Source organism: Rana temporaria, chromosome 3, assembly GCF_905171775.1.
Source record: "Rana temporaria chromosome 3, aRanTem1.1, whole genome shotgun sequence".
NCBI classification, from domain to species: Eukaryota; Metazoa; Chordata; class Amphibia; order Anura; family Ranidae; genus Rana; species Rana temporaria.
Genome location: NC_053491.1, coordinates 73,171,324 through 73,196,731, shown reverse-complemented (window position 1 = coordinate 73,196,731; position 25,408 = coordinate 73,171,324). Strand labels below are relative to the sequence as shown.

The following is a 25,408-nucleotide window of genomic DNA, read 5'->3' as shown; positions in this document are numbered from 1 at the left end:
AAGTCGCAAACATCAGCTCTGCCACTATTTTCAAGTATAAGTTGATCACTAATAAATCGTACACACGATCGGTCAATCCAATGAGAACGGTCTGATGGATTCTTCCATCAGTTAAACGATTAAGCTGACTGATGGTCAGTCGTGCCTACACACCATCAGTTAAAAAAACGATCGTGTCAGAACGCGGTGACGTAAAACACAACAACGTGCTGAAAAAAAAGAAGTTCAATGCTTCCAAGTATGTGTCAACTTGATTCTGAGCATGTGTGGATTTTTAACAAGTTTTAAAACAAGTTTCACATTTTTTAACCGATGGATAAATAACCGATGGGACCTACACACGATCGGTTTGGTCTGATGAAAACGGTCCATCAGACCGTTCTCATCGGATTGACCGATCATGTGTCCGCGGCATAAAAGTTATAAGATCAAGTTTTAACATCTGTGGCATGAAATTCATTAGTAAATGAACTGAAGTGCTCCCTGGACCAAGCTAGATCTATGTTTAGACAGTAGAAATAAGTAAAATATGGGAAGGCTAAATGAATTACTTTTTCCATCAATCGCTGATCAACAATCTCTGACACGTATATATATATTTATGTACCTTGCTCTCTCTGATGCGGTTATCTCCATTTTAGCATCAAGCCTCTGTATTCGCTCTTCATGGCTTGTTAATTGCACTTGTAGATGTTCCCTTTCCTGTGAATTTGTACATTTTATCATATTTAAAAAAACTATGTTTCTGTATAATATGATATCACTTAAATTAATGTACAGTATGGAAAGTAAATGCAAATCCAATAAAAAGTATGGATGACTAGGAAAGAATCATTCTGGTACCTGCTGCATTCTGTGGACTAAGCTGTCAAGTTCCGCAATCTTTGCATCGCGTTCTTCTATCTTGGATTCTGCTACTTGGACCTTCTCACTGGCGTCTTCAACAGCCTTTATGTACTGTTTTGCCTGAGCCTTTGAATAAATGTGAACATCTTTTTATTGAATGAGACCTCAGACCTTTTTCCAGACTCAAGAATCGGATATATAGAGATTGAGTGCAAAGAACCTAAAAATGGGGTGAGAGCTGATCTGAGGTCTGATATTATGCATTTAGAGGCACCCCAACTGTATTTCCAGGTGACATAAGCTAGTCATTCACCATACCCACTCTATTTTGCAGATTCTTAATTGATTTTTTTTTTTTGCTATATTATAATGTGTAATAATTATTTATTTATGTTTTAGTAATTCATATATAAATGATTAAAATATATAATGCTTATAATATATTATAAAGTAAATATGTTATTATATTGTTGTAATCATATTTAAAATGAATAATAATTATAACCATATATATATACACACACACACACACACACACACATATATATAGCACCCTGCTCCCAATGAGTGGGTGCTATATATTCAAATTATAGTTATCTGGGCAGTAGTTGGCTCAGAAGGATTGTGTCTAAATTGAGGCTCTGTCTTAGTTCAGCTGGTTGCATGATTTTCCTCCTGACGATGGGTGTCGCTGTCACTGTTGGTCAGGATTGAAAAGATAGCAGGCTGGATGTTTGGGTGCCTTTTTCCCAGAAGCAACCCAAGGGGCGTGGTGAACCTGCTGTGCATTCTGGGAGAGGGTACTTAATGGGCAGACACCATTTTGTGGAGTTCGTCTTCTGATCCTCGCTTGAGGGCCCTCCTGGCCTCAGGAATGTGTTGGCAATTTCCGCCTCGGGGCCACGTTGGCCTGAGGCCTCGCAACTGAGATGTAGACCCAGGAGTTACTGGGGCCTACTGATCCAGGAATAATCCTGTGTCGCTTTTCCTGATGGAAGGGACCGAGCAATTGAGGACTCAATTGGAGGATGTATCCAGATCGAAGTTACCACACAGTGCTGCCGGAGCGCCTGAGAGATCTTGGCACTGAGAGCTGTGTTCTTTACTTCAGAAACTAACCCAGTGAGGGGTTGACCTAGTCTGTGGCAGACACTTGTCGTTTGATCGAGCTTCACACCGGCTGCTAGGACAGTGAGAGTGGGCCTATCTGGTGGTTGCCGAGTCCAGCGTTGAGACGGCTGTCCCTCTGGACCTAGGAGAATATCCGTGATCTGTAAGCAAGATACCCGAGTCCTCCCCATCCCTCTATGCATCTGTTGGAAAGTTTGTTTAATTAAACCCTTGAAAGAGACTTTGTGTTGGTGCAGACATTTCTTCTGGATAACTCTTCAAGGAGAACCCCTGACGAACGCAAGGAACAGTAAGGTAACGGCAGGCCCAAATCTAGACCAGCAGCTCCTTCAGGGGTAGTGCTACATACATATACATACATACATACATACATACATACATACATACACACACACACATATATATATACATACATATACACACACACACAGTACAGACCAAAAGTTTGGACACACCTTCTCATTCAAAGAGTTTTCTTTATTTTCATGACTATGACTCACACTGAAGGCATCAAAACTATGAATTAACACATGTGGAATTATACATAACAAAAAAGTGTAAAACAACTAAAAATATATTTCATATTCTAGGTTCTTCAAAGTAGCCACCTTTTGCTTTGATTACTGCTTGGTCCACTCTTGGCATTCTCTTGATGAGCTTCAAGAGGTAGTCACCTGGTGCAGCACCCCATCACTCTCCTTCTTGGTCAAATAGCCCTTACACAGCCTGGAGGTGTGTTTGGGGTCATTGTCTTGTTGAAAAATAAATGATGGTCCAACTAAACGCAAACCGGATGGAATAGCATGCCGCTGCAAGATGCTGTCGTAGCCATGCTGGTTCAGTATGCCTTCAATTTTGAATAAATCCCCAACAGTGTCACCAGGAAAGCACCATCACACCTCCTCCTCCATGCTTCACGGTGGGAACCAGGCATGTAGAGTTCATCCGTTCACCTTTTCTGCATCGCACAGACACGGGGGTTGGAACCAAAGATCTCAAGTTTGGACTCATCAGACAAAGCACAGATTTCCAATGGTCTAATGTCCATTCCTTGTGTTCTTTAGCCCAAACAAGTCTCTTCTGGTTGTTGCCTTTCTTTAGCAGTGGTTTCCTAGCAGATATTCTACTATGAAGGCCTGATTCACACAGTCTCCTCTTACCAGTTCTAGAGATGTGTCTGCTGCAAAAGGTGGCTACTTTGAAGAACCTAGAATATGAAATTTATTTTCAGTTGTTTCACACTTTTTTGTTCTGTATAATTCCACATGTGTTCATTCATAGTTTTGATGCCTTCAGTGTGAATCTACAATTTTCATAGTCATGAAAATAAAGAAAACTCTTTGAATGAGAAGGTGTGTCCAAACTTTTGGTCTGCACTGTATATATATATATATATATATATATATATATATATATATATATATATATATATTAGGGCTGTTACTGATTAAAATTTTCGTGTTCGATTAATGTTTTTTTTTTAATCGACTAATTTCGATTAATTATAACGCACATACATTTTTCGGATCACCGCCATATATAGTCCCCACTGTAATATCCACAGACGTCTCCCCACTGTAATATCCACAATCACCCCCGCTGTAATATCCACAGACATCTCCCCACTGTAATCCACAGACATCTCCCCACTGTAATATCCACAGACATCTCCCCACTGTAATATCCACAGACATCTTCCCCACTGTAATATCCACAGACATCTCCCCGCTGTCATATCCACAGACATCTCCCCACTGTAATATCCACAGACATCTCCCCACTGTAATATCCACAATCACCCCCACTGTAATATCCACAGACATCTCCCCACTGTAATTCACAGACATCTCCTCACTGTAATATCCACAGACATCTCCCTCACTGTAATATCCACAGACATCTCCTCACTGTAATATGGTCCACATCTCCCCCACTGTATAGGAAGATTAGTGCTTGCTTAGTCTTACCAGAGAAGCCGGCCGAACACGAGCAGTTGAGGCCGGGTGATGACGTCACCTAGAACAAGATGGCCGCCGCCCCGGGAGCTATGCTGAAGCCGAGGCCTTTCCTATGGCCGAGACAGCAGCGGAACTCCACGGATCATGTGTTTTGTGCCGATCCGCATATGGTGACCCGTTCGGATCACGGATCATTTACGATCCGTTGCACCACTAGTAGTGACCAAAAAATTCTGGATCCATCAAAAAAATGTATGATTAATCGAGGAACTAATCTTTAATTTCCACAGCCCTAATAAATTATATATATATATATATATATATATATATATATATATATATATATATATATATAGTCTCTCTCCCTATATTATATATCTCTATATATCTAGATCTTTCCATCTCTCTCTCTCTCTCTCTCTCTCTCTCTCTCTCCAGATCTGTCTTTGTATATTATAATTTTATAAATGTATTATATTTATTCATTAATTGCTTTTCTAGTAAAAATTGTAATAGTTTTGCCTCCTATTCATGCTCCTTGTATATAATTAATTATTAAAAAATAATTGTGTGGTCACTACATCCCAAAAGACACCAATTATGTTGGAGTGCATACTTCCAGAGAATATCAATATGGTGACCATTATAAGGAAAGAATGTTCTGCACCTATTCTTATGTATTTTTCTTCTATAGCAATACAGAGCTAAAATCACCATCTTACAACCCCTCACCACAATTAAAAAAAAAATCTGTGTACCCATTATATACACATATAATAACAGACAGTCCGCAGCTGCAGAGATCAGCAAATGTCTCACTGTCTGCGATTAGCGCTGTGCAGTACAGATTTCCTGGCGGGCTCTGCACGTGCGGGTTGCGAGCACACCTGAGCTCATCCTAAATCAAAAATCTTCTCTCAAAGAAAGATCAGCAAGTGAAAAAAGTCCATCCAAAATAAAAAAATAAAGTGCATTAAGGTGTGATAAAATAGTATTCCACTTCTACCGGCTTTGAAATCATACACCACATGTCCACTACCACAGTGTTTGTGCAGATTGTATTGCCATTCATTCTCATGACTGGCAAATAAACGAAAAAGGGGGAAAAAATAGAATATTATTTTAAGGTATTATGGAGTAATGGGTGATAACAGACTACAATCAGGGCCAGTGTCCGGCTATGTGGCTTGGTGTATCCTGAGAAAATAAGTGAACATGTTTACCAATTTATACTATAAATAATGTAGGGAAAGGGAAGGGGTAGTCATAGGAAATTTCCAGAGAGCAATATCATGTGGCATAGTAGAAATCATGGAACAAAAGGATTGCAGTATTTATCATATTGAATGTTTATATCAATGACGTATTTGTACCTGGTGGGAGAAAATGATCTATCCATGGTTTCCATACAGATTCAAATTTGGGGATTTTGTCCAAATAAATTGCTTCAGTCTTTGTGTGTACCATGGCTTGTGCCACTCTTTTTGTATACAAAGGGAGTTAGTTTTCCATGCTTTCGCTATGGATTGTTTAGTCGCTGTTGTAACAAACAGTAGTAGTCTAAATTGGCGAAGGGTCAAAAGTTGGGGTTTGTAGTTTAATAGTGCTACAGCTGGATCAGGCAGTAAAGTTATGTTAAATATTGTTGAAAGAAATTTGAATACTTTCTTCCAGAATAAGTTGGCTATGGGAGAGTCCCACCAAATGTGTGTATGTGTGCCTGGTGCTGTACATCCTCTAAAGCAGTTGTATGTTGACCCCTTTTCTTTCCCAATAACGCTTATATGTTGATATAAGAAACTTGGTGTGCCAATCACAGATCTCATATGGATAACCACATGTAGAGGAAATAGAAAATATGTGTCCAATGGTGTAAAACCTTAAGGTACTCACTTTTATTTTAAAATAATTGCACTTACATTTACAATAAAACAAGCAAGCCCATATTAAAATCACTGCCAGGCGTCACAGTTCAGCGGTCTCACCATTACTTATGGATCAAAGCAGCCACCATAACTTCCTGACTCAATGACCTAATGTCACATCCGGTAGACGCCCTAAGGGGTGTGGCCATGTGGCAACATCAGGACATTGAGTCAGGAAGATATAGCCGCCGATGCATTTCCCCTACATGTGGTTATCCATATGGGTGCGCTACTGTGGCGTATTATTTGATTATTCCTTGAAATATTTCACCTTGTTTTGCATATGCATATCTGATACCGGAGTGAATTCACACTAGAACAGACAGCTGCCGAAACGATTTACCTCTCCGGCGGATGTCTGTTCCGACTGCAGTAGGGGGCAGTATGGTACGGGATTCCGTGCATCACACAGCTCCCTTTCTTTCTTTTTTTTCTTGTACAAACTTTATTTGAAGTATAAAAAAGTACATTTCATGGATGTTGTTGCTGTACAGCGCCATGCAGTTCTGTATAGTGCTTGGCGATAAAATCAACTGAAAATGCAATTTAGCCATTGCTGTTTAAGAACTTACAATAAGAACTTCTTTATCTGCATTATATTTAAGTTCCTCTTCTTGGAGCTTTTGTTCATACTGACTGTACACTTTTCTTGTCATCTCTCTTAAGACGTTAGCATTGGCTTCATGAGAGGATTCTATCTGTTGAAATAATAAAAAATAAATAAGAAAACTTTAAACTTGTGGGGATAATGACAAACTTTTTGTTTGAGATATTTAAAGTGACATTAAACCCCAAAACAAAAAATGTATATTCCGCAGCTTACTAGTCCTTTAACCACTTAAGCCCCGGACCATTATGCAGGTTAAGGACCTTGCCCTTTTTTGCGATTCCGTACTGCGTCGCTTTAACTGACAATTGCGCGGTCGTGCAACGTGGCTCCCAAACAAAATTGGCGTCCTTTTTTTCCCACAAATAGAGCTTTCTTTTGGGGGTATTTGATCACCTCTGCGTTTATTTTTTTTTTGCGCTATAAACAAAAATAGAGCCACAATTTGGAAAAAAAAACAATATTTTTTACTTTTTGCTATAATAAATATCCCCCAAAAATATATAAATTTATTTTTTTTTCCCTCAGTTTAGGCCAATACATATTCTTCTACTTATTTTTGGTAAAGTGTTTATTGATTGGTTTGCCAAAAAGTTATAGCGTTTTCAAAATAGGGGATAGTTTTATGGCATTTTTATTAATATAGTTTTTTTTACTAGTAATGGTGGCGATCAGCTTTTTTTCATGACTGCGACATTATGGCGGACACATCGGACACTTTTGACACATTTTTGGGACCACTGTTATTTTCACAGCGAAAAGTGCTATAAAATGCACTGATTACTTTGAAAATTACATTGGCAGTGAAGGGGTAAACCACTAGGAGGCGCTAATGGGTTAAGTGTGCCCTAAGGGAGTGATTCTTACTGTAGGGTGGCGTGGCTGTAGGCGTGACGTCACTGATCGTTGTTCCCTATATCAGGGAACAGACGATCAATGTCACTGCCACACAGAAGAACGGGGAAGGTGTGTTTACACACACCTCTCCCCGTTCTTCAGCTGCTGGGACCGATCGCGGGACACCGGTGGTGATCGTGTCCATGGGTCCCGCGGTCACGGCACTTCAGACCGGGTCACGCGACCCACGGCTGTGCTCTTAAAGGCAACGTACAGGTACATGCCTGTGCCCAGCCGTGCCATTCTGCCGACGTATATGTGCAGGAGGCAGTCCTTAAGTGGTTAATGTGGTGGCTGCATTTGTTTTTAGGCCTCTTTTCCATTATTTTCACCTGGTATTTCAGCCAGTAGAGCACTGTCTAAAGGTGTCTCCACTCCACTGGAGAACAACGGAGACACCAGTGGACAGGAGCAATGTAAATCTAGGGAGAGTGTAATGTTAAACTAGCAGATTTAGATGAACTTGGCTAGCAAGTTAAAGCTGAACTCCAACACTTTATAAGCAGGTACAGCTACAGTTTCTTCTTACCCTTTTTTAACCCTTTTGGGATAAAGGTTTTATATAAATGAATGAAAATTGACCATTGTAAGCACCACCCTGTCAGTGTTAAATGGTTTGTCTCAACATCGGACAGTGTGGTCTGTTAAAGAAAGAAAATTACCAGACTTACTGGCCAGATCAACAGGTGGAAAAAATAAATAAAAAAATAGCATTAGTTTATTTTTTTTTCACCTGGTGATTTTGCCAGCTACTACATCTTCGGGCAGCAGGGTTGCCAAGTGGTTCGCAATTTTGCCTATCAGCACTAGGGTTGCCGGTTCAAATCCCAACCACAACACTACCTGCCTGGATTGAACATGTTCTCCCTGTAATGCCACGTACACACGATCGGAATTTCGAAATCGAAATTCTGACCGTGTGTATGCCCCATCACATATGAATTCCATCAGAGTTTGCATGTAAAATGAACGTGTTCTCTTTTCCTCCGATGGAATTCCTTCGGAATTCTGATGTGAGTTTGGTCGGACTAAAGCCTGATCGTGTGTATGGGGCATAAGTGTGTAGTTTTCCTCTCACATTCCAAAGAAATGCTGGTAGGTTAATGCAGGATATAATAGAAGTCTATGGCAAAGTGCAGCTAGCCTGCAGAAAGCCACAGGTGCTCTGCGGTGCGGGTAAACAGCAGCACATACCGTATTTATCGGCGTATAACACGCACAGGCGTATAACACGCACCCCAACTTTCAGAGGTAAGTTTCAGGAAAATACTTTCCACAGCCCCCTGCGTATAACACGCAGGCACTGTTTAGCCTCTATTTTCAGGGTAAAAAAGTGAGTGTTATACGCCAATAAATACAGTAAGTGTAAAAGCAGCCTTAGGCTCTTTTCACACAATTGGTCTGATTAGGTCAGCCAGCACGTTTTTCAGGCAGACCCAAATCGGACCCTCCATTCACCTGCTGCAGATGTAAACGAACCTGTGTCTGTTTACACCCACCTACCTCCAATCCAATCTGCTTAAAAAAAAAATGGAAGGGGATCCGTCCCTTTCCATCTGGGTGGATTGGATCAGAGGGCCCATAGAGAATCGCTCTGCTCATTGTGGCCCATGTCAGGTTACCAAGTCGCTTAAGTGGCCCTTGCTCTTCAAAAGGTTGGGCACCTCTGGTGTAAATCTATAGAAGTGGCTGTAATAAATAATACATCTAGAAATTGTAAGCTGCAATTATTTTGGTTTATGGTTTAATTCCACTGTAAGATTCTTTATAATTTTTGTCTTTTCTAAAAGTCTTATTATGGGGGAGATTTACTAAAACTAGAGAGTGCAAAATCTGGTGCAGCTCTGCCTAGAAACCAATCAGCTTCCAGGTTTTATTGTCAAAGCTTAATTGAACAAGTTGAATTTAGAAGCCGATTGTCCACCATGCACAGCTGTACCAGATTCTTTGTTCACCACGTTTAGTAAATCTCCCCCTATGTGTAGATCATTCCTTCAATGATACAGCATTGTTGACTTAGGGCTCAACTGAGGCAGCCCTGATTCTGAGACGCTAATATTAAACAGTGAGCTAAACTGAGTAGGATAATTTTCAAGGAATAACACCGTGGCGGCTGGTGCTAAACTTTTTGGGGGTGGCAAACAAATCCACCCCAGGTCCGCACTCACTGATCCATGGTCCCCCCGCACTCATCGCTCCATGGCACGGTCTCCGCACTCACCGCTCCATGGCACGGTCCTCGCCATACTCACTCCTCCATGGCACAGTCCCCCACACTTACCCCTCCATGGCACGGTCCCCCAAACTCACCCCTCCACGGCACAGTCCCCCACGGCACGTTAGTTTTAAGGGTTTCTTTGTGGTAAAATGGTCGAGAAAGGGCTGGTCTACATAGTACGACTGTGGTTTACTGTATGCATTTACCTTGATTTTTAATTGCTGATTTTCTGCTTGTGCAGCGTCCAGCAGCTTCTGTTTTTCCTTTAATTTATCTAAGGACACGTCATAGGAATGTTTTAGGCTTTTCACTTCATCTCTAATGCTGCAGTTTTCCAGGGTCATATCCACCACTTGTTTCTGAAACAGACACAAAACCATGCTGAATATTACAGTAAGGATTTGAATTTATGGAACCAGAAGTGTTTCTTTTGGAATTATTCCTACATTCCTTTGTCTGTCTATTGAAGTTCAAATCTATGTTATACTCAATTTTAACATAGTTTATAAAGTGTGAAAGTGGGAGTGGAGTGCATGGAAATATACAATAAATCTTATACGTTGGCACTTAAAGGTCTGCTGTACTTTTATTTTAACTATTTTTAAATTCACCCTCGCCCAGCTAAATTGAGATTTCCTCCATCCACCCCCTCATCTGTTTACATATGTTTTTTGCGGAGCCATGTCCTTGCCCAAGGTTTCCAACAAGTTGGGTGAAAATTTCCTCTGCTGCCTCTGGCCATGTCTATACACTGCATCCCCTATGACTTCAATAGATTCATATACCCAACCTAGAAACCCTCTGTATACAGCCCTAAAGTCAACGGGAACACTAGTGCTGCAGAGATTTATGTCCAACAGGCTGGAAACCCTGGAGGAGTCTGCAAATAAGCAAACAGTTTAGGGGAAATTTAGCTTAGGTGGGAGCGTAGCTTTGGCGATAGTAAAAATTATATTACTCTACTGCAAGCACCCACTGTAATCCTCTTTTCGGCATTATGACTAGTGGATAGAGCACCCACACAACAAAATACTTATTCCCCTCTTGTCATGGAAAATGGGAAGAGTGGCATTTACAAAATAGAGGTTTTCTAATACACATTAACAATGGTCCAAAGCACTTTGGCTACCCAAACATACTTTTATGGGAAGCAAACTAGGATTAAACTGAAACATCTAAAAGATGATTTTAATAATTACTTGAAATCTATGAAAACGATTTTACTTCTACAAAAGATATCTGGAGCTGTGGAAAATAAGTTGGCCTTACAAGAATAGCCACCTATAAGGATTTTTTCACTCCACCATGATGTGCAGCGACTTTCTTTTTTACTTATTTATTTTTATTGAAATTTCTATAACAATGGAATACAAAAATAGACAAGAGGAGAGGGGAAAAAGACAAAAGGAAACCCATTTGCCATCTAATGTATTCCTTGTGCAAAGAGTTTCAGCAATACACATATTTACATACACCAAACAATATCTTTGCAATTCATGTACAAATACTGTATTAGTGTTATTACGTCTATTCATAGCCCCAAACAAGCGGAGATAGTTCATAACGTTAACCATGACAAAAGCACTAACTAATGGGAGAATCCAATATGAAAAAAAAGGAGCACCCACATATATCAAATGCCCTAGCTCAAAAGGCAAACATTTTGATGCAAAATTAAATGGTATAACCACTTTACCACATGCGTGTGAAAGCATAAAACTCTCCTAAACAAGATTTAGGAAATAATGAGTTTCTGCAAGAAGAGAAGAAAAAAACACATACAACATTAGGAGGTAGATGGTCCAACACCATCCTCATACAGACTCTCTAAAACAAACACCGTGACCATATATATTGAAAAGTGGAAAGGAGGACATCTGCCCATGTTGAAAAAGCAATGGTTTCCAAAGCTGAATGTTTGCAAAGAGTGAAGAAAGTCTAAAAGAGTTAAGTGATCCACAGTTCAGCAATGGCTTTGACGTAAACTGTAGTCATAACATATGACACCAATGTTTAAGGCCCCGCTCACACCTGAGCGATTTTCTGCTTGAAGCTTGTAGCTCTAAAACGTTCAACAAGCCAAATTCCATTCAGTCCAATGGACCCTGTTCACATATGAGCACTCTGTCGCCTATAGCAAATTTCATGTCACTCAAAAGAGTACATGAGCTTCTTTTTGTCAGATTACAAAAAGTCGCATTGACTTCAATAGAAATACCTGACTTGAGCGTTTTACAAGCTTTTTCTGCTCAAATAGCAGCTCTTCACCCCTAATTTCCTCTCCCTCTTATCCCCTAGTGCTTTATATTGGCTAAATAAAAGCATGAAGCTCTAAAACGCTTGTAATACTATTGTGAAAATGCTTTAAAAATGCTTGTAAAAAGCTGAAGAATGCTTTAAAAAAAATGCCCCCAAAACGCCAGTAAATCGCTACAACCAGGTGTGAATGGAGCCTAACTGTCATTTTTGCAAATAGAACTGATGATTAGTGCGAATTTTTTCATTTAAAGTGATCTGCTTTTGTGACTCTAATACCTGCATATCCAAGGAGGAAGCATTTAAAGAGCTATTAATGGAATCAAAACGGTCTATGGCAGATGCTTGAGTCTGGGAATGGTGCTCCAACAACTCTTGTTTTGCTGTTGAAACCTGAAATTAAAGAAAATAATCTAGAAGAAAAACTATATACATGCAATGATTTGTACTGCTTTACAAAAACTAGAACAAAGAAAACTTGAGCAACAGGGTAAACTAAAGATTTGACAGCCCCTAAACATGCACATTCAACATGTTGGTGGCTCCTATTATTGGTCTTCTAACAAGTTCCCAACAGGTAAAATGTAGTATTTGTGAGATTAAGTGGTTTTTGCTCACCGATCTATAAAAGGGAATATTTTTATCTCCTTACCATAATACCCAAATTTTATGAACTCTTATAGCACTAAGCCAAAATCCCACTGATTTTTACCTGGTGTTCTTAAAGTTGATGTTTTTATATTATATTTACACATTTTTGCTTTTCTGCTCTTTAAAACATCTTACATAATACAGTGTAAATGTTCTAGTTGACCCTTTTTTTTATATATATAATTTGTATTTGTTTACAAGTGACAATAAATTACAATAAATTAGAATTATAAGAACAGGTTTCAAAATATAAAATCAAAGTATACAAGAAAGCTTCTTGTGTAAATAAAGGTTAGTTAGATATACTATAAGTCATGTCCTATAATAATAGATTGTATAACAAATAAATGTGTCATAATAGAGTATTCACATTAAAAATAAAATAATGTAAAATACACAGAGTAAAAAATGTTAATTACAAATATAGGATCAATAATCAGGTAGACGTATAAATGCTAAATGTTAAAAAAGAAAAGGGGGTAAAAATAGAAGAATATTTTAAGGTATTATGGAGTAATGGGTGATAACAGAGTACAATCAGGGCCAAGGTTCGGCTATGTGGCTTGGTGTATCCTGAGAAAATAAGTGAACATGTTTTCTACACCGATTTATACTATAAATAATGTAGGGAAAGGGAAGGGGTAGTCATAGGAAGGGGGGGGGAGAAAACATTTCCAGAGAGCAATATCATGTGGCATAGTAGAAATCATGGAACAAAAGGATTGCAGTATTTATCATATTAAATGTTTATATCAATGACGTATTTGTACCTGGTGGGAGAAAATTATCTATCCATGGTTTCCATACTGATTCAAATTTGGGGATTTTGTCCAAATAAATTGCTTCAGTCTTTGTGTGTACCATGGCTTGTGCCACTCTTTGTTTGACTGTTTGAATACAAAGGGAGTTCATTTTCCATGCTTTCGCTATGGATTGTTTAGCCGCTGTTGTAACAAACAGTAGTAGTCTAAATTGGCGAAGGGTCAAAAGTTGGGGTTTGTAGTTTAATAGTGCTACAGCTGGATCAGGCAGTAAAGTTATGTTAAATATTGTTGAAAGAATTTTGAATACTTTCTTCCAGAATGAGTTGGTTATGGGACAGTCCCACCAAATGTGTGTATGTGTGCCTGGTGCTGTACATCCTCTAAAGCAGTTGGCAGGGTATGTTGACCCATTTTCTTTCCCAATACACATGAAAAAAACAAATACTTACTTTCATTTCTTGTGTGAGACGTTTCATTTTCTCTTTCATATCATCATATTCTCCAAACATCTTCTCTCTGATTTTTTCCAGGGTTACTCTCACCTGTAACAAAATCGTAATGCTTAGTTGTTGGTAATGCTGGTAATTCCGACAAGAAAAGTTCGATGCTTTTGGTTGGAAATTCTGTGTGTAGGCCCCATCTGACTTTTTCTGTCTGAATTTCCGACAGCAAAAATTTGAGAGCTGGCTCTCAAATTTTTCGACGGGAAAAGTTCTTGTCGCAAATTCTAATCGTCTGTATGCAATTCTAACCCACAAAAAAACACACATGCTCTGAATCAATTTGACGCATGCTCAGAGTCATTGAACCTAATTTTTCTCAGCTTGTTGTAGTGTTGTAAGTCACTGCATTCTTCACAGTCGGAATTTTGTGTTGCCGTGTGTATGCAACACAAGTTTGAGTTTCAGTTGGAAATGAATCCATGGCTTTCTTGTCGAAATTTCCGATCGTGTGTACACGGCATTAAAGATGCTAACAGGTATGAAGACCAGACATTCAGAGATGCTTTCAGTATCCTTTAGTTTGCCCAAATGCAAGGCTGTCCCGATTAAACAAAGCTCCCACAATTTGGTTTTCTGCTAAACTCAACGCTGCACATATTCCTATTGACCTATTGCCAAGTTGGATCACATTACTAAAGAAGTACTGAAGCTTTGCCCAATTAGAACAGTCCAGCAAATCAGAGGACACCAAAAGCTGCAAATTGACAACAGTCCCTAACAATGTGCACTTGCTTTCCTTTAAAGGTTAGTGTTCATGGGCCTTTGAGAATAGTTAGACCCCTTTTACACTGAAAAATAGCGCCTGTAAAGTGCCTGAAAAATGCCTCCCATCTCCCGTAAAGCACTCGGGCTTTCACACTGGGGCAGTACGCTTGCAGAATGTAAAAAAAAAAAATCCTGCAAGCAGCGTCTTTGGGGTGTTTTGGGAGTGGTGTATACACTGTACCTAAACCGCCCCTGCCACTGAAATCAATGGGCAGCACTGCCAAAGCGCCTGCAAAGCGTTTTAGCAACGGCACTTTTCGGTAGGGGTGTCGAATTTAATCGCTGCATCGCGATTCGGGTGTCCTCGATGCGGCACCGATGAATGTGATCTTAATAATCGATGCTTAGCTCCGCCCCCTACCGGGAGAGCGCTCCGTGCAGCCTATACCCAATTTCTTACTGTTTCCTACTGCCGCGCTCATGTGACTTCCCGGCCCGCCTCTCTCCTCTTTGCTCTGAGCTCTCACGTCCCTCCAGCACCGCCCACTGACTGTAGCCATCGAGCTCAGAAGAGAGGCGGGAGAGGCTGAAGCCAGGAGAGATGTGAGACGTGAGAGATGATAGGAGAGAGAGAACGTCCACATCAAACATATCAGGGGGCAGAGCCGAGTGTTTTGAACTATCAATCTGCTGGCTTCGTCCTGTATCCCGGGACAAGCCAAGAACAAAGCTGCATTTCAGCTACCTCCTCTCTCAGCTTTATGGCCATGTTCGGGCAGCATGACATAAAAAGAAGAAAGAAAATATTGCTCGGTGTATTGGTAGAAGCAAGAGCTCCAGGAAACAGGAAGAATCCGAACACCGTACCGAACCGATGTCATTGCTGTTTCTTTCGTTTTATCTATGTACGTTTCTACATCTATTTGATTTAATTTCCTTAACATACTTCACGATCAAGTGTCTTTTTTGATTTTCACTGGGGCTCACATTGAGGAGAGATCCAACAAGGCCACCTACACCCGTGGAGATAGACATTTACTGGGAACTAAAGTGGAAACACCATCTCTGGACCTAACCATACCCATACAGGTCTGCATATACCTGCCTGAAGGTAAGCGCTCTGTGAGCACAGCCCTTAGAAGAAATAAGCAAGAAGATTGTGAAATATTCTGAGGCCCCGTACACACGACCGAGTTTCTCGGCAGAATTCAGACAGAAACTCGGTTCAGAGCTGAATTCTGCCGAGAAACCCGGCCGTGTGTACACTTTCGGCCGAGGAAGCCGACGAGGACCTCGGCGAGGAAATAGAGAACATGTTCTCTATTTCCTCGTTGTTCAATGGCAAAAGTCGGCCCGCCGAGTTCCTCGGCGGCTTCCACACTGAACTCGACGAGGAACTCGATGTGTTTGGCACGTCGAGTTCCTCGGTCGTGTGTACGGGGCCTAACACTTGGATCACACAAGGACTGTTATCACCAAATTTTTTTGACATTTTTTTGTCACTTTGACTATTATTCATTTTCATTTTTTATTTACTTTTTGTTTACTTGTGTTTGCACTTTGGGATTACTAGCATTTACTGCATTCATTGTTACCCACCATACACCTTGTTCCACACATTAGTTTTATTATCTCTAGCATTCCTATTTGTTTTTATGCGCTGATCACCTCTTTAATACATTCACTAGTCAATGGGGCTACACAACTAATATAGACATGATTTACTAAAGGAAAACAGGCTATTCAATTTGCAAGCCAAATATGCAGCCTGTTTTAGCCAGAGCTTAAAGGGGTTGTAAAGGTTCATCTTTTATTTTCTAAATTGGTTCCTTTAACCACTTAAGCCCCGGACCAATATGCTGCTAAATGCCCAAAGGCGTTTTTACAATTCGTCACCGCGTCGCTTTAACAGACAATTGCGCGCTCGTGCGACATGGCTCCCAAACAAAATTGGCATCCTTTTTTCCCCACAAATAGAGCTTTCTTTTGGTGGTATTTGATCACCTCTGCGGTTTTTATTTTTTGCGCTATAAACAAAAATAGAGCGACAATTTTGAAAAAAATTCAATATTTTTTACTTTTTGCTGTAATAAATATCCCCCAAAAACATATATACATTTTTTTTTCCTCAGTTTAGGCCGATACGTATTCTTCTACCTATTTTTGGTAAAAAAATCGCAATAAGCGTTTATCGATTGGTTTGCGCAAAATTTATAGCGTTTACAAAATAGGGAATATTTTTATTGCATTTTTATTATTTTTTTTTTTTTTTACTACTAATGGCGGCGATCATCGATTTTTTTCGTGACTGCGACATTATGGCGGACACTTCGGACAATTTTGATACATTTTTGGGACCATTGTCATTTTCACAGGAAAAAATGCATTTAAATTGCATTCTTTATTGTGAAAATGACAGTTGCAGTTTGGGAGTTAACCACAGGGGGCGCTGAACGTGTTAGGCTTCACCTAGTGTGTGTTTACAACAGTAGGGGGGTGTGGCTGTAGGTGTGACGTCATCCATTGTGTCTCCCCTATAAAGGGGATGACACGATCGATGCGCCGCCACAGTGAAGTACGGGGAAGCCGTGTTTACATACGGCTCTCCCCGTTCTTCAGCTTCGGGGAGCGATCGCGGTGGAGCGGCTATAAACGAATAGCCGCGCCGTCGTCCCAGATCGATCCCCGAGGGAATCCGCCCGCCGCACGACCCCCCACCCGCTAGAAGGCAAGGACGTATATATACGCCCTTCTGCCTGTCCGTGCCATTTTGCGGACGTAAATAGTCGTGCGGCGGGCGTTAAGTGGTTAAGCTAGTGAACCAACAGGTTCACTTACTTTTTCCTTTGATTTCCCTTCTAAATGTTTTTTTTCTTTGTTTGAATTTCTGACTTCCTACTTCCTATTTCTCCTCAGTAAGCTTTCCACCATCATCCGAGCGGTGGAAAGTCATTTAGAACAGCTTACTTAGGAGGAACAGGAAGTGAGAAATTCAGACAAAGAAAAAAAATGTTTAGAAGGGAAATCGAAGGAAAAGGTAAGTGAACCAACAATGCACTAGCTTAAAGTAACCTATTTAGAAAATAAAAAACGAACCTTTACAACCCTTTAATGAATGTGGTTCAATTTCACTTTGCAAAATAAATAAATAAAAAAACAGCATTTTCATCTGCAATTGATTGGATAATGGTAATCAGCAGAGTTTTACTTCATTCTCTAAGTTTTGGGCATAATTGCTCTGCAAAGTGTAAAATGAGAAGTGCATTTGACTTTAGTAAATTTCCTCCAAAGCCTACGAAGTTCCCTGCCTCCATCCTCAGTTTCCTGTCACAGTATAGCAGATTAAATACTTACATATCCTAATTATACCATGGCTCTGGGACCGTAGTGGCACTGGTTACAGGACTATATTCAAAGGGAAGGATCGCTCTTCAGGCAGACATTGAATTGCTGGTTCGGGCTGAACATCGGTAGCCTAAGCCCGTTTAGCGGAGATTAGGTGACCAGTGCCTCAGCATTTAATCACCTTAAGGATAAATATTTAACCATTTATAAATATACTGGTGTGGGGAGGAAAGGATGGAAGCTATTAAACTGCAGGGTTGTTTTACTTAAAGCGGAGGTGCACCCAAAAGTGGAACTTCTGCTTTAAGACTTCTGACCCCCTGACATGCCACATTTGGTATGTCATTTTTTTGGGGGGGAGCGGGTAGCTAGTTTTGACAGGTACCCAGCTCCCTTTTCTGCTCATAGTTACGCAGTGCTGAGCGGAAGTTCTTCCCTCCCTCTCTGCAATATTCTGAGACACGTCACAGGTCCCAGAAGATTGCCCGGCCATTCAGAACGTGCAGAGCGAATTGCACATGCTTACTGCGCAGCCGGCTGTGAAGTCACATGCTGTCACAGCTGGGTGCCCACACTTGCAATGCTGATGCCACGGAGAAGAGAAAGAGAGAAGCAAGGCTTTGAGCGGATGCATCGCTGGACCGTGGGACGGGTGAGGGTCTGTTTATTAAAAGTCAGCAGCTACACTTTTTGTAGCTGTTGACTTTTAATAAAACACAGAAATTGGTGGAAACTTTGCTTTAAGGCGAAAATACAGTTCCCTTTGCAGCCCCACCCTGCAAGGGAATTTCCCCCAGAGCTTAGTAAATGGGGTGAAGCTCTGCTGACTTTCATCATTCCATGGCAACCCAGGATTGTATAGCTGAAACTAGTGACAGCTATGCAGTATAGAAGGCTACTATAATATTTCCCCCAAAAACAAGACTTACCTTGAAAATAAGACCTAGTTAAAGTGGCTGTAAAATCCTGTAATCCGCTCTGTTGAAGGATTATATATTGTGCAAAATACCTTCTTTATAGCACCACTGGGCGCCCATGTGATCTCGGCCCCTCCCTCTGCAGTGCTTAGAGCAGGGAAGAGAGCTCCGGCAGGTCACGTGAGCATCCAACGGCTCTGTAAAGGAGGTTTTTTGCACAATAATGTTACAAAAACACGTACATTTTTTAATACTGAAATAGAGCGAATTACAAGATTCCTTAATGCTAAATGCTTACCGACTCCTGAGCTGACAGGCAGAGAGGGAGGGGGGGAGAGAAGAAAGGGGACGCAGAAACTGGCAAATGAGAGCACAGTGTTCAATCCAATGACAAAATAGGAAGCTACAGCATTTTATATACAATATGTAAATAGCGATTATTGTACAGAAATAAATAAGACATCCACTGAAAAGAAGCCCCAATGTGTCTTTTCCAGCCAAAATGAATATAAGACTTGGTATTATTTTCGGGAAAACACGGTACATGTCATAGCTCATAGATATCCCAATAACATGTGAAATGCAGGATGGCAAATGTATTTGAACATTGTAAGCTTCTAGCGTATAGTACTGACCAAACCTTTGAAAACTTGGCGTAAAGCACAAAATGCTGACAAAAATGTTAACATACATCTTTAATGTAGTTCATTTCTTCCTTCAGCTGATGGGATGACCATTCATAAACAACCACCTCATTCTGTTGATTGTTTTCAGACCTTTGCACGACTCCATAAACTACACCATGAGAAGGCGTTCCTGAAGATGGAGTGTTTCTAGGCACAGTATAAAGGTGCTGAAAAGTAAAAAAATAAATTAAAAAAAATAATCACAGTATACTTTATATATACACATCTCTTTACTATTCTTTGCTTCCTGAACATTTTTCTTAGTTCTTGTATGATATATTTTCCCTAATACTGTGGAATTTATATGCCTTTTATTCCATCTATCGAGAAATACCAATATCTAAATTATTGCAATTTCTTGTTGTTTATGTCTTTTGTCAACACTAGGGGCCAGATTCACATAGCGCAGCGGATCTATAGATTCGCTCTTTCTACTTGAATTAAGATCCACTCCCGCAAGTTTAGGAGGCAAGTGGCTAATTCACAAACCACTTACCTCCAAACTTGCGACGGCGGATCCTAAATCCCCCGGCGGAATTCAAATTCCGCGGCTAGGGGAGTGTACTATTTAAATCAGGCGCGTTCCCGCGCCGATTTAAATGCGCATGCGCCGTCCGGGGAATTTCCCGGCGTGCATTGCTCCCACTGACGTCGCTAGGACGTCAGTGGTTGCGACGCTTACGTAAACGACGTCCATCCGTATTCTAGAACGACTTACGCAAACGACGTTAAAAAATTTAAATTCGACGCAGGAACGTCGGCTATACTTAACATTGGTTGCGCCTGATGAAAGCAGGGGTAAGTATACGACGGGTACGCCGCTACGGAAACGTCGTAAGAAGACTGCGTCGGGTCCGCGTACGTTCGTGAATTTGCGTATCTCGCTGATTTACATATTATTTATCGTAAATCAGCGGGAACGCCCCCGGCGCCATTTATAAAACGAAAAAAAGATCCGACAATGTAACACAGTTACACCTGTCAGATCTAAGCCCTATCTATGCGTATCTGATTCTATGAATCAGGCGCATAGATAGGACCAGTTTACGTCAGAGATACGATGGTGTATCTGTAGATACACCGTCGTATCTCTTTGTGAATCTGGCCCTAGGTGTTGGCCTCATGCACTCCAAAGTGGACGACAATGCATAGATGTATGTATTCAGGTAGAGGTCCCCTTCATGGTTTGCTCCTCTTACCGAAGGAGTATTTATGTGGATGCCACTATACAAGGTGGAAAGGAGCTGGAGCTTTAAGGCTGGAAATGGTGACCTGCAAGAACAGATGGAGTGCTGAGGTTTTTATTTTGCTCTCCCCTTTGGGTAATGAGACGTTGACACGTTGCTGAAATATACCCGAAAGGAATATAGAGAAAGAGGGACAGTGTGGATCCTAGTACTACAATGCTCCTGAATGCCAACTCAACTAGTGGATGCTGATCTGATGAGGGCCAGGATTTGGAAACTTCTGAACCACTTATGTGGACTGTACTGTTTTGCTATTGAATGCAAGTAAAGAATTTTCATTGCAACCAAGAGTACAGTGATAAGTTCAGTCATTACCTGGGAAGTGGAAAGAGAGTTATGAGTTTACTGGTGCAAACCAGGTTGACGCTGGAGTGAGCGATGTATGAAAAGTCCCCTGCTGACAGTGAGAGAAAACCTGCTCATGCAGCATGCATCAGGTGGCCTTGGCCTCGTGTCTCATGGGCCCCAGGTTGAAGCTAGAATTCTGAAGCTTCTATCTGGACCAAGTGTCAAACATAGACCTCCGAGTGTGAGTACTGCAGGTGGGAAGGGTTAAAGGTGAAGTGATCTGGAGGATGGGGAGGGGACCTACATCCATGCATATACAATATGTGCTTTAGGCTGAACCCCTTGTGACACCCTTCAACCCTGCTTGTACAGGACAAGCCCAGCTGTGCGTGATGGCCACGTGGAAATAAGCTGGGTCCCCCTTGAGTTGTATACAGACCTGAAAATGGGTCCAGTAGCATCTAGATACAAGAACCCCAGCAGGGGTTCCTGGTGAATAGCTGTGGGAGACAGCCCCATTAAAAGCATCACCCTGATCACTGATCAGCCCTGGAGAAAGACTGCCTGCATTCAGGGCCAATCATTCACATGTGATCACTGCATGAGAGATTACATAAAAGTGGCCGCAATTAGTTGTGGGAGCCGGCAGTCTCCCATTGCTTTCAATGGGGTTGTCTCTCACAGCTAATCGTGGAAAACCCTGCTGGGATTCTCGCATCTGACTGGAGGCAGGATTGTAGGCACGCGCCGGGAAATCTGAAAATTCTTCCTTGCAGTGGGGCTGTGCCCACACCCCACGTTTTAACTGTTAGTTCAGTCTTGGAGGGAGAATAAGTACTTTTAATTACCCAATTCTCCACTGGTAGATGGTACTCCCCCATGCTTTGGTAGTGGACTGTACCTTTGGCGTCCTGACACCCAATGCAGGACTATGAAGGATTATAAAGACTATGGTCTTGATGACATCAGGACCTTAGACCACCAGAGTATAGGGGAGAAGATGCTGCTGGGATTGTTCTAGCAACATGGAGGAGCAAAGGATTGGGTAAGCAATTCTTCTTTTCTCTGCCCTCCTATATAAAGAAGAATTTTCAAGTTTCCTGGAGTTGGTCTTTATGAAACTTTATATTGCATGCTGTCTTTACTATGATGGGACCCTAGGGTCACTACAGGGTTAGGGGCAGGTTCCCAAGCCTTACAGATTGTATTTTATTTATTTTGTTTCTATCTTCTGTACAGTTCAAAACTTTTCTGACAAATACATTTGATTTATAAAGGAAGGAGGCATAGCTGCAGCCAGAAGTATGCAATTATTCCTCCGGAAGTATAAAGCCGCCTTTACTTTGGTTTGTTTAGTACTTTGTAAAGTAAAAAAAAAAACTCTGCATATAAAGCAGATTGCCTTCTGCCACCATCAGCACATATTAGCAGAAGCTTTTGCTAAAATACTTACAACACACAATTAACAAAGCTTGTACAAAGGGGCTCATCGCTCAGGTGTGTCTAGGACAACATGATATTTACAGACCAGATCATAATCTACTACATCAATATACCACATTTGTCATCTTACAAGGGTTGGTGGTTCTGATGGGGTCCTTTCAGATGTATAGCCATTTCTTTTTTTCCTTCTTTCTGCTGTATTTTTAATATCAACCTTAAAAAAAAAAAAAAAAAAAAGAGAAAACGTATTATATAATGCACTATTACATTTCATTGAAACAGTGCTGACAATGAAGACACATAACTGGTCACTATGAATTACTGTATTTTTAGGCAGTTACAGAAAATAACACATTGCATCCTCTAGTAACCAACAAAACAACCACTAAATGAGTAACGCAGATGGATATTACATATGAGGAACAATGGATACAGAGGGATTGGGGCCTGGCCATGACAGATGGAGGAATAATCAAATACATATACTAGTACATTATGTTCTGTCCACCTTGTCAGCCCAGTTCCTCACAAGACATGGGTGTGTGAAGGTCTAGGTCCTAGACTGAAGGGGGCTTGACGATCCGGCTCATCTTTTGTCTGGCATCCTGCAGAACATTGACAATAATAGACATGCACACCATTCTATTCTTTACAACGTACGGTTTCTAGAACACAAAATACTGTATGCAATATTGCATGACGATTAGAAATACAGCTGACAACATAAATACAGCTCAAGCAAGCCGACATAAGAAATAAAATACAGCTGATGTCAAAATTAGATTGGTATCTGTGTCTAGTCTTTAAAGGAACACTAAAGGTACAATTTTTTTAAAAATAACATACATGTTATACTTACCTCCACTGTGCAGATCGTTTTGCACAGAGTGACCCGGAGCCGTGTCTTCTGGGGTCCCTCGGTGGCTGTCTCGGCTCCTCCTCGCAAAAGCTTTCCACATTCATGTGAGCTCCCTCGCATGGTGGAAAGCTTTTGCGAGCGCGCTCCCGTGATACAGCAGCGGCCATAGCTGCCGACTGTATCACTCGGCGCCGCGTCATCCGCTGTGATTGACAGCAGTGCCAGCCAATGGCTGCGCTACTATCAATCCGCCCAGCCTAGCCAATCAACGGCCAGGCTGGGAACCGAGCAAGATGACAAGCACGCGCCCGGGACTTTCGAACGGTCAGGTAAGTAAAACGGGGGCTCGGGGGGGGCGGTGCTGTCAGATGTTTTTTTACCTTAATGCATAGGATGCATTAAGGTAAAAAAACTTTTACCTTTACAACCCCTTTAAAGATGAATTCCAGGTATGGATACTTTTATAAAATTACATTGGCCCACCTTGGACCAATGTAACAATATATATATATATATATATATATATATATATATATATATATATATATATATATATATATATATATATATATATACATATACATATACATATACATACATACATACATATACACACACGCACACACACACACACACATATACACACACATACCATACCTGTGGGATCCCTGTGAAAGATGGAAATTGCTGTAGTGGGCACCTTGACTTGACCCCAGCAGGTAACCCCCTCGGCATAAGCAGGATTCAGAGTGCCTCTTCTCAGCAAGGTGAAGAGGCATGCGAGTGATGTCACAGTTTCTACCTCATCCAATCAGAGAATGCTTTGCATTCAGTGAGAAAATTAAATACATTCTCTGAATACAAGTGGCCTCCTGTGCTCAAAATGCACCAGGGCAGCCGCTTAGCATGAGGCCTGAAAGCAAATGGAGATCACTGCAGTAGATGTGCCTACTACAATGATTTTCAGCTTCCATGAGGACCCCCACAGGTAGGGTATATGCATAGTTACATTGGTCCAAGTAAGACCAGTATATCCATGCCTGGAATTCATCTTTAACCACTTGCAATATACTACATTGTGTTTAACGGCAAAACCTTCAAAGAGAGGCTCGGGTTTTAGGAAAATAAAAGTGTATACTCACCTAGGTGAATGCAGCATCAATCCAATGTTACAACTGTACCCTGTGCCACTTTTAAGACTAAGAACTGAGCGAACAAACACTGCTGTCTTCATTGCCCCTGAGTTCAGGGCTGTGGAGAGGTGAGAGTGGCTGGCTCAGGCTCTCAGCGGCTCAGTGAGAGGCCGAGCCAGCTGCAAGTCCAGGCATCTGGGTGGATCCTGACTGTAAAGTTGGCGGTCTTTCCTGAGCCTGGACCAGCTGAGTGAAGAGCCCACAGTCAGCTGAAAACAGGTCACAAAAGTGCAGAACAAACTGCATTCCTGTGACCTACAGGAGAACTATAGCCAAAGTAGCTTTGGGCATACTTCTCCTTTAATCCCGTATTGTCAACAAATGCATTTTTTTCTGTCTGCCAATTCTGTCACTCAGTAAAGTATATGCATTTTCACTTCTACTATCTGATTACACAAACATATACATGGCTATTAAAATAGAATTTGCATTGTTTTTGCGCACAAGTGTGTCCAACATATTTTCCTAAATGTAAAAGTCGGTGCACAGAAGCATCAGCATCTGCAAGTACAGACTTGCATTGATATGGCTGCTGTACACCCCACCTGCAGCTCCCCAGGCATGAGAAAATACTTTGCATTGTACACTAGACATATGTTATGCATAAAAACATTAGTGTGCATGTAGCCCTAAAAGGGAGAACAGAATTACTCGTATTATGGCAGGTTAAACAGCTACATATACAGTATGTACTATTTTCCCCCAGAGTGTGACATTTAGTTACCTACAATGAAACACAGATAATAATGACAACTCTAAACTATTCTTTGGATTGTTGGTATTTGTACGATATGTGAACAATTGTAACAGATTACAATGAATAAAAAAAATGTCAAGTTTGGATGTGTTGTGTACGTCCTTCTAGAAGCGTTACACAACAACAAAAGAATCTATTTACGAACCACAATACACTAAAAGATAAAAAGCTTATTCACACTGGATGTGTTGTCAACTATTGTGCTACATTTT

At 41.0% G+C, this 25,408-nt stretch overlaps 1 protein-coding gene across 4 annotated transcripts in view; it reads right to left on the bottom strand.

Annotated features, from left to right (window-relative positions):
• The window catches only part of GCOM1 (GCOM1, MYZAP-POLR2M combined locus), a 220,859-nt gene that overhangs the window by 84,129 nt on the left and 111,322 nt on the right, over positions 1 to 25,408 (bottom strand). For all 4 annotated transcript variants that reach the window (XM_040342753.1, XM_040342756.1, XM_040342755.1 and 1 more), the window contains 8 exons: positions 22,518 to 22,601; positions 19,415 to 19,576; positions 13,703 to 13,795; positions 12,118 to 12,231; positions 9,789 to 9,941; positions 6,433 to 6,558; positions 844 to 972; positions 608 to 702 (listed from right to left, as the gene is read on the bottom strand). In XM_040342753.1, the coding sequence (XP_040198687.1) occupies positions 608 to 702; positions 844 to 972; positions 6,433 to 6,558; positions 9,789 to 9,941; positions 12,118 to 12,231; positions 13,703 to 13,795; positions 19,415 to 19,576; positions 22,518 to 22,601 (956 nt within the window). The remainder of the gene's footprint in view (positions 1 to 607; positions 703 to 843; positions 973 to 6,432; positions 6,559 to 9,788; positions 9,942 to 12,117; positions 12,232 to 13,702; positions 13,796 to 19,414; positions 19,577 to 22,517; positions 22,602 to 25,408) is intronic.